General features: G+C 46.0%; 1 protein-coding gene across 2 annotated transcripts in view; it reads left to right on the top strand.

Annotated features, from left to right (window-relative positions):
• The first annotated feature begins 6,733 nt into the window (after positions 1 to 6,733).
• The window catches only part of LOC115282072 (protein CD300H-like), an 8,731-nt gene continuing 5,400 nt past the window's right edge, over positions 6,734 to 10,064 (top strand). For both annotated transcript variants that reach the window (XM_029927893.1, XM_029927892.1), the window contains exon 1: positions 6,734 to 6,927. In XM_029927893.1, the coding sequence (XP_029783753.1) occupies positions 6,888 to 6,927 (40 nt within the window). In that variant the 5' untranslated portion in view covers positions 6,734 to 6,887. The remainder of the gene's footprint in view (positions 6,928 to 10,064) is intronic.

Genomic DNA, 10,064 nt, shown 5'->3' with positions numbered 1-10,064 from the left:
TTCCACGCACCAGCTCTGCCTTCTAAATACACCCGGAGGAGCTCAGGCAAGTCAGTGCAGACACAGCCTGGTGTGGGGCTGGGAGCGGTGGACATGACCGTGGGTCCGAGTTAACGTGACCGCTGTCCCAGGGAAGTGCTCTTCCCTCGTGCACCATTGGTGTCTCCTCGGCAAGAGAGAGCTAGTGAAAACCTGGGCACATAGGCCAACCTTTATATTTATTTGTGGATTTCTAGAAAGAGAAAATTTAAAGGCACACAAAATGGAGTGTAAAGATGTGTTCTGACCTTTTCCCTACTCCCCTAACCAAAGGTAAGAACTGTAACGTGTGTGTGTGCGTGTGTGTGTGTGTGTGCGTCTGTCCATGTCCTTTGGAGAAATCCTATGCATCTCAAGCATAGTTATGTGCATATATGCCCTCCCTCAAAGAAAAATCACACACATTGTTCTACATCTTGGTTATTTTCAGGGAATGTATTTTGAAAATCATTCCATATCAGTATCTATGGATTTTTGTTTGTAATGACTATAGTATTCCATGACAGCTACATATCATGGTTTATTTAATTGCTTCAGGGGCGCCTGGATGGCTCAGTCAGTTAAGCTTCCAACTTTGATTCAGGACCTGATCTCACAGTTTGTGAGTTTGAGTCGCACGTTGGGCTCTGTACTCACAGCTCAGAGCCTGAAGTTTTGGATTCTGTATCTCCCTCTCTCTTTCTACCCCTACTCCACTCATGTTCTGTCTCTCTGTCTGTCTCTCTCTCAAAAATAAAAATGAAAAAACCTTGAATAAAAAATTGTTTCACTCATGACAGGCATTTCAGTTGTTTCGGGGTATTTTTGCCACTTCACGCAATTGTGTAGCAAAACTCCTTGCATCTGTGGCTTGATGCACATTGATGAACATACCTGCAGGGCTTTTCCTATAAAAAAATAACTGTGTGACTGGTTTGTACATTTCCCCCATTTTGATGGATATTACCAAAGAGGTTGTACACATTTCTACCCTTGTCTGAGTATGTTAATAAATGGCCAGTCTCCACCCCCTAATACTGGGTGTGGTCAATTTTTTAATCTTTACACTCTGATTGGCAGACTTGACAAACTGATGCACATGACCTGGCCCCCAGGTGGTGGAGAATGCTGTAGGGGGGGGCGGGGGCGGTGAACGAGCCACGGGGGAGGAGGATTTAGAAGCTGCCAAGCAGAGAGCCACTCGGTAGGTGATGCTGGGTGAGCTGAGAACCGACAGGACACCTGCCCTCAGCATGAGGGGGGGTTCCAGACTGTCACCTGCTCCAGCTTGCAGACCCTCCGAGCCGCCTCCCTCCCCACACTAGACTTTGGCAAATACCAACCTTTATTCAAAAGGAGAAAAGCACCTTCAAAAGCTTACAAATGAAGGGTGCCTGGATGGCTCAGTCAGTTAAGTGCCCAAATTCAGCTCAGGTCATTATCTCACAGTTCATGGGTTTGAGCCCCCCGTTGGGCTCTGTGCTAACAGCTCAGGGCCTGGAGTCTGCTTCCGATTCTGTGTATCCCTCTTTCTCTGCCCTTCCCTGTTCTCACTTTGTATCTCTCTCTCTCTCTCTCAAAAATAAATATTAAAAAATTTTTAATCTTTAAAAAAAGCTTATAAGTTAAAAGAAAAGAATATAAGCACAAAGCAAATAAAGGGCACACTTCATGAGAGGAAATGTCCAAAAAAACACGGAAAAATCAGCACATATGAAATATAGTTCTACTCAGTCACAAGGAAGTGATGGACAACAGGAGGATCCTAGAAACATGAAAAGAATGAAGTACAAGCGTGACGGAAAACAAGCAGGCTGACCTCAGGAAATGAAGGAACGGAAGAGAAAGAGCCAACGTGGCCAGAAAGAAAGAATGAGGGAAAAGAACCACAAAACCCAAAGACAATCATGCCAGAAAATGCACAGACATGGTGCCTTGTGGACATTTCCTGAAGTGACAGTCACGTGAACACAGTGTAGTGTGTGGAGAGGCAGACATGGGGACAGGAGACAGAGAGGTGATGTCACCAGTGCATGCTGGCTACTCCCTTGGAGGAGAAAGAGAAGCCAAAGGTAAACGTAACTGAATTGAAATAAAAGCTATCTGGGAACAAGGAGATCTTTCAGGCTGTCATGGAAAGTCCACCCAGGGACCCAGGAAAGGAACTGATAGAGATGATCCACACCCAGAAGAGTATGAAGTTACCGAACCTTGTGGACAAAATAGAATCATATGGGCTGGTATCTGAAACAATCAAGTCAGAACATCATACCCCAAGGATCAGGTTGTGTGTGACAGAAATCCTCTTGCCTCATAACAACATTGCAACCCGGAAGACAGTGACAGAGAATCTGTCTATATGTTTTGAGCAAATGATAGAATATTCTGGGTATTTTCTGACAACTGTATCATGCATGTAAGGCTTTATGAAATACAGCATCCATGAGCCCTTTCAAAATAGAAAATCTACATTATGATCAACGTCTGCCAACAAAGGGTTAAGTTAAATAGTGAAAAAAGAGAAGTGATTGTCAGCAATGAATGTTTTACAATTGTAAAACCCCTAAGCAATGGTGGGAATATTACAGAAGAGAGTATAAATATCATAGATGCAAAGAACACTATTCTAAAAAAAAATCAGCACTGGGAAGCGGAAGGTGGGCAACGGATGAGATGCAGACGTCTTCTTTTTTAGGGCACAGAGTCCAGAGATAGTTTTAATGTGCTGTTCAAAGGCAGATGGTAATGTGGGGGGCTCGGAGTCCAGGCAATGTGCACAGGGCATCCAAGTGAGGGGCAGCTTGGCATGGGTGTCAAGGTCCGAGCCAGTGAGGAAGTCCTCCCCACCCAGGGTCAGCCCAAGCTGGGGGGGCTGAACCCAAGAAGGTTAAGAAGAGCATCTACATGGGTGGCGACTGGGTATAGGACCTCAAATCCCACGTGGATGAGGCTGGGCAGAGGGGCAGGGGGAGTGGACATGGGTATGGATGGGGACACCCTGCCAGGAGAGTCTTTTAAAGGCAACGAAGTGCTGTTCTTTGAACCAGAACTTAGAATTCAGCTTTCATTCCTTCTAAGATGGAAATGACATGCTCTGGGTCCCCCTGGGGTGCCTACACCTTCTTGCAGCCACTCAGAAGCAGGGAGCCTAGAAGACACAGACTGGTGTCCTTCTCCTTACCCAGACAAGGGACAGGGTCTTTGTGGGTTCTCAGGAGTGTCACCTTCTGCTCTGATGATAAAACAGATCCTACTGAGCAATTCCAAGGGTAGCCACTGCCCCCGGCCATTCATCACTGTCTTTATAAGTAACATGGAACTTGTACTGACAGCCACTACGTGTGAGGCAGGCAGAGAGTCACATCTCCTCTGAGCATCTCCTGATTCTAGACAAACGGGGCTTGAGAAACCATATGGGTCATTAATCACTTCACATTACACATGAGGAAACTGAGGCAGACACAGCCAGTGGCACCTGAGCCAGACCTGGAAACAAAGCCTTTGATCCCAAGTCTGGTGGAGTTTCTAACCCCCACTCCCAGGATGTGCAAGACCTCTGTCTAATCATCAGTTACGTTTGCTGTGCCCACTCTGTGTGGGTCCTGATCCCATATGAGGCCAACATACAAAGTTCCAGCTTAACAACTATGGCCCAGACACCGTGCTAGGCAATGCTTTTCCTCTCAGCACTGTCTGATCTGCTGAAATCCACACAAGGATCTCCTCCACCATTATTTTAGACAGTTGAAAAGTCTTCTTAATGGGTGGGTCCTTGGCATTATCCCTGATTAAGTCTTTGCGGTATGAATTTGGGGGAGGACACAGACATCCGGTCCATGGCAGGTGACTAATAGGCACCTTAAATTCCAAACCAGACTCTGTTCTTCCTCTAAGCCCAGCCTTGCCCATTTGGGTTCATTGCAATCCCATACCTCCAGCTGCTCAGCCTTGAACTTAGGAGTGGCCCTTGATTCCTCTCTTGCTTGTATCTAATCTGTTAAGATATCGTGCTGCTCTTTCTTCAAAATATGAATGTCCAGAATCTAACCACGCTTCTGCTTCCCCACTGCACCTGAGTGGGGGTCACCATCGATGACTGGATGTTTGCACACTCACTAGCCTCATCTTTGTGCTGTAGTTGGTCCTCACCTAATTAGTCTACTCCTCACTTCATAGCAGGAACAAGACTTTGAAAAAATGGGCAGAATCCTGTCCCTTCTACATTCAAAACCCTACAATGACCCATACCTCACTCTACGCTTCTCTCTGACCCTCAGTTGATCCTCTGCAACCTCACGTGCCTTCATGCTATTCCTCAAACATGACAGGCTTGCTCCTGACTCTTGGGTCCTGACCCCAGCCCTGAGTGACTCTGTCTTCCAGGCTGCTTTTCCTCCAGCTGCAGGAGGATGGATCTTGAGGGGTTTTGAGGGGCTCTGCACCCCAGCTGTCACCCCAGACCCACCTCAGTGGGGAGCTGGGACCCAGGCTTTTTCCTTTTCCAGACTGCGGACCCCTGAGTGGGGCAATCTCTCAGTGTGCGCTGTTGGCATGATGAGGAACTCAAGACATTTTAACCAGTACTGATGCCAAGAACTATATCATCAGCCAAGGAAGACTGTGAAGACTTTGGGGCCAGAGGCAGTGGCAGCCAGAGGCCGAGTGTCCATCTACGACCATCTTTGGGACCCGACCTTCACAGTTACCAGAGGATGATGCAGACATTGATTAAAACAGGGCTTCTCTTCCTGTCAGAGTGGCCGTTGATTCTCCCCGGCAAGTCTTTCCTTGGTGCTGTCACCAAGGCTCTCTTGAGGGCCCGCTGTGCTTCCGGGTGAAAGTCGGTTCCTGTGTATTGCCATATCCCTTGCTAATGGCCATGTGTCCTGTTCGTAGCTAAAGAAAGGAACACACACACGAGCAGTGGCACAGTGCACCCCACAGCCTCTTCCTGCCTTGACCCGAGACCCACATGGAGCCATGAAGCCCGTGTGCCAGGGATGAACTTACAGCTCACTGAAGCCTCTGGTGGCAGGTTTACTACTCCTGCCACCTCTCCCTGGAGGGGATCATGCTACTCCATCCTGTACATCAGGCATGGCCACTTGCTGTGGCCCATGAAGGAGGAGCCTAAGAGGCAGGTACCTATCTGAGCAGAAGTCCTAGGAGACACTCTGTGCCTTCCCTCTCTGCCCTCCCATGGGTAGACGACAGTCACAGAAAAGACACACTTGTCCCTTAGAAGCCTGCCTGAGCTGCCCAGACCAATTGCAGATGGAGCCACTTCCAGAGGCCAAAAGAGAGACACACTCACTTGCACACAGATGCCCACCTGCCAGCAGCTGTATCCAGGTTGTGTGAGCTGGCAAGGAGCAGGTGAGTTTGAATCCTGAGCTGAGAGCAATCAAGTGAGTTGCCTAAGGTCGCACAGCCAATAAATGGCAAAGTGGAACTTTCCTGGGCATTTCACAAATCACATCTGAGGAGGAACAAATTTCTTTAAGGGCGTGTTGGAAAGAAAACAATAATTTGCATACAAAATATCACAAAGACTGGTGGGGAGAGGCCACAGAAGATGAAGATGAATCTTTTTACCTCTTTATGTAGCCAGCCTCTCAGGGTGAAAGGGAGAGCCATGGAGCCCAAGTAAATGCAAGTTCATGAATTGAAAATTCTTCTGCTTCTAGCAAGCTTCTTCCTCCCTGGCTCTGTCAGTTCTGTGTCATTGTTGAACATGGTGGGAGGGGGAATTGTGCACGCACACACACACACGCACACATCCATGCACCTACGCACACAAAACCTCAAAAAAAAAAAAACAGAGATCTCCTGCTGCAGCAATAAATGAACAAGCAGGCAATTTATTTACTAAAACATCTAGCTAAGAGATGCTTGACAATAGGATCCCAGAATTTTAGACTTTTCTATTTACGTGAGTCTGGGTTCTTGGATAAGACATTCCAAATTGGCATCTGCCTTTCTAAGTCCTCCCTGGCTGTTTCATGTCATGGGGCGTATCTCTGGCCAGATGCATCTGAGTTACTGTTTGATGTACTAAAATTTTTTCTGTGAGAATCTTGGGAGCTCATTTAACCAGGTTAAAAGGGGAGGCTTGAGGGTGGCTCGGTGCCAGAGGGATTGGGACTGGTAGGGAGCACATGACCAAGACAGGAACCCATTCAAGGTCTCTGGGGTCTGGTGAGGCCAGTCTGAGAGCTGGAGCCTGAGAAGAAGCAGAGCCCACCCCAGAGGTGGGCCCAGCCTCACACTCTGCTCCACCAAGAGTGGGAGATGAAGCCAACTTCATGGGGCACCTTTGTGGTCACACCGCGCCCCACTGAGAAGGGTTGGATTTAATACTCTGTTGTCCCACTGGCTCGAAATTGTTGGTAATTCTAGGACAAAGATATTTTCCTTTTGCACTGGGCCCTGCAAATAGCTGGTCTTGTCCAGAGAAGGCTTTGTCAAGCCTGTACACGCCAGCCACAGGACATTTGCTATTTGTAGAGGGGAGGGCTTGCTCAGAAAATCTAGATCGAAGTCAGCTGGGACTGCCCTGCTGTGCGGCAGGCGGATCTGTTGGCTGCAGTGGAGTCATGGTAAGGGTGTTACCCTCACAGGAAGCAGAAACCAGAACTGTGCATTCAAATGTTTCTGAGGGAAATTTTTAGCAAGTAATCGACTGACCACATGTTACCCTGAGCCCCTCGCTTCCCCCATGTTCTGACCAGCTCTGAGAATAGAACCAAGAGGCTGAAGAAGGAAGCAGAGAAGTGCCAAGAAATGCAGAGGAGGGAGATGGGGTGAGCAGCCCCTGGGTGAAGAGATTTTTCAGTTGCAGCAGGAGAGACACCCAGAGGGACGGGGCCATGTGGGTGCCAGCAGTTCTGCTGCTCCTCTCTGTCCCAGGTAAGTAGGGCTGGGCAGGTCAGGTGACAACGGTGCGGGGCAAGGCTGGTGATGGGAAAGAGATGAGGATACACATGAAGAAAGGAAGGAGTGAGCTGGAAAAACCTCACCCAGCTGAAGAGGAGTTGATGGTAAGATGTTTCGCACAGGTGATCACGTTCTGAGCCCTAAAAAAATCAGCTCCTTTAATCATGATGACCACCATTGTGAAAATCAGGAAGACTGTCTTTTTTAAAACAAGATGTTTATGTGTTTATTTTTGAGAGAGAGAATGGACATGGAGGAAGGGCAGAGAGAGTGGGAGGCAGAATCCCAAGCAGCTTTGCGTTGTCAGTGAAGAGCCTGATGTGGGGCTCGAACCCCCAAACCATGAGACCTATGACTTGAGCCAAAATCAAGAGTTGGACACTTAACCAACTGAGTCACCCAAGCACCCCCTGTCTGTTTTTTTAAGTAGGCTCCCTACCCATCGTGGAGCCCAGCTTGGGGCTTGAAATTACAACTCTGAGATTAAGACCTGAGCTGAGATCAAGAGTTGGATATGCAACAAACTGAACACCCCAGGAATATTGTCTTATGCACCAGCCCGGAGCGAGGGGAGAAGAGAACTAATACTGATTGGGCTAATCGATATGTTAACCCAGTTTTCCTCGCAATCTGATCCAATTTTTATTGCAATCCTATGAAAATAAGAGACCATGATGCAGAGACATGCAAATAATTGACCAGACATGCAAATAATTTACCCTAGACCAGTTCATAAAAGGCAACCAAGGTTTAAAGAGAAATACTTTTATTACCAAGGTCATTGCTCTTCTTATAATACTTATATTCAAGGTCATCACTTTTTAAAAATAATACAATGGTCACTTACTCCATAAGCCTCCCTGTGAACAGCTGTGTATGTATCCCAGTTGCTGACAAGTCTTCCCCTGGGGGACCCTGTGCCTCTCACAGGTCTGGGCTGGCCCCAGGGGCCCTACACTATGAGCCTCTGAATGGTGATACTGCTGGGGACTTGTTCATTCTTTTCTGAGAGTTCCCATAAACAATGTTTCTCTCTCTCTCTTTTTTTTGAACACTAGAAGGAAAATATTTTACTATTAAAAGGGGGAAAAATCAAGACAATTCACTAGTTTGCTCTGATCCTATGAAAACACAAATGTAGCAATTAGAAATCAGAGTAATCTGATGTCCGAGCCAACCGTCAGAGCCCAAGGAGGAAAAAACCTTTATTTCATTAATCCTGCTTCCCCCACCCTAGCTATATTAATCAAGATGCACCAAAACCCTTAAAAATATCACTCCTGTGAGGTGGAGCCCTGAGTTGGGCTCTGTGCTGATAGAGTAGAGCCTGCTTGGGATTCTCTCTCTCTCTCTCTCTCTCTCTCTCTCTCTCTCTCTCTCTCTCTCTCTCTCTCTCTCTCTCCCCCCTCCCATTCTCATTCATGCTCTTTCCCTCTCTCTCAAAATAAATAAATAAACAAAAAAACCTTAATATAAATATCACTCCCAAAATAGGCACTCAGAACATAAAGATACTCTGCATGATAAAGCTGAACAGACAAACACACTTTAGACTTTAAACCTTGACCAACTTTTAAATAATATTGCTTTACAGAGATGATTTAATTTAAAAAATTTAGGGGTGCCTGGGTGGTTCAGTCAGTTAAGTGACCAACTCTTGGTTTTGGCTCAGGTCATGATCTCATAGTTTATGGGTTCAAGTGTTGTGTTAGGCTCTGTGCTGAAAGCTCAGAACCTGCTAGGGATTCTCTCTCTCTCCCTGTCTCTCTTTCTGCCCCTCCCCTCCTTAGTCTCTTTCTCTCTCTCAAAATAAATAAACTTTAAAATAATAATAATAATGATAATGATAATAAATTGAAAAAAATAAAGCACATTCTAAATGTCCAGTTTTGGTCATCAAGATAAATAAAGTAACTTTATTACAAATATCAGGATCTAACATTAATTTGTTACATTTACTAAGCTAAATCTGAAATGGCCTGTATCAAGCATGTGTGTTCTGCACAGTGGCACCATAATCCTCGGGCATGAAAAGATAAACCCCCTTTATTGATGGGATCAACCAGATGAAAAAATAATTATGCTGAGTTTCAACGAGCACATACTGATTAGGATCATTTTGGTTTATCATTCTGGCATTTGGACTGTGAAGAGTTCAGGGGGAAAAGCCACCTTCTTGAACTCTGAAAGCCAAACTAAAGTCTGGAAGGTGGCCTCCAGAAATTCAAGGTTCTCTTTTCCTACTTTTAATTTCAATAATATTTAGGATACTTTCTGCATTTATTTCTTTTTATTAAGAAAATTTTTAATGTTTATTTTGGGGGGGAAGGGCAGAGAGAGAGAGACAGAGACACAGATTTTGAAGCAGCTCCAGGCTCTGAGCTGTCAGCCCAGAACTCGTGAACAATGAGATCATGAGTTGAGCCCAAGTCCAATGCCCAACCAATGGAGCCACCCAGGGGCCTGGAGACTTTCTGTATTTAATAAGTTATGATTTAATTTTTCTGTAAACCCAAGTCTAAAAGTCCCTGCCCCATGGCAAGAGGCCACACAGGAGCCGGTTGACCAGTAATAAGACTGAGACCAGACAAAAGGAAAACACACAGGATATAGACAATGGCCATTCAGCAACAGAGACAAGCCCAGCAAGGTGGCCATATGCAAGAGGGCCCTCGGAGACCTCAAGCTAAGCCATCCTTCTACTTCTAAAGGAGACAAATCTCTTTTTGTTTAACCATTTACTTGCCTTTACACTTAACAGGCAAGGAACCCAAGGTCTCTTTTACTTTATATATATATATATTTTTTTTAAGATTACTAAAGGCAACGTCTTACAATTGGATCTGTAGGAAGCGTCAGGTGGTGATGGGTACAGAGCTAGCACTGTCCCGCCAAAACATGGAAAGAGCCTAAATGTCCATCACCTGATGAGTGGGTCAAGAAGATGTGGTATATATATACAATGGAGTATTACATGGCAATGAGAAAGAATGAAATCTGGCCATTTGTAGGAAAATGGATAAACTTCGAGGGTGTCATGCTAAGCGAAATAAGTCAGGTGGAGAAGGACAGATACCATATGTTTGCACTCATAGGTCTAACAGGAGAAC

This window comes from Suricata suricatta, chromosome 17, assembly GCF_006229205.1.
Source record: "Suricata suricatta isolate VVHF042 chromosome 17, meerkat_22Aug2017_6uvM2_HiC, whole genome shotgun sequence".
Classification (NCBI taxonomy): domain Eukaryota; kingdom Metazoa; phylum Chordata; class Mammalia; order Carnivora; family Herpestidae; genus Suricata; species Suricata suricatta.
This window is presented reverse-complemented; position numbering and strand designations above follow the sequence as displayed.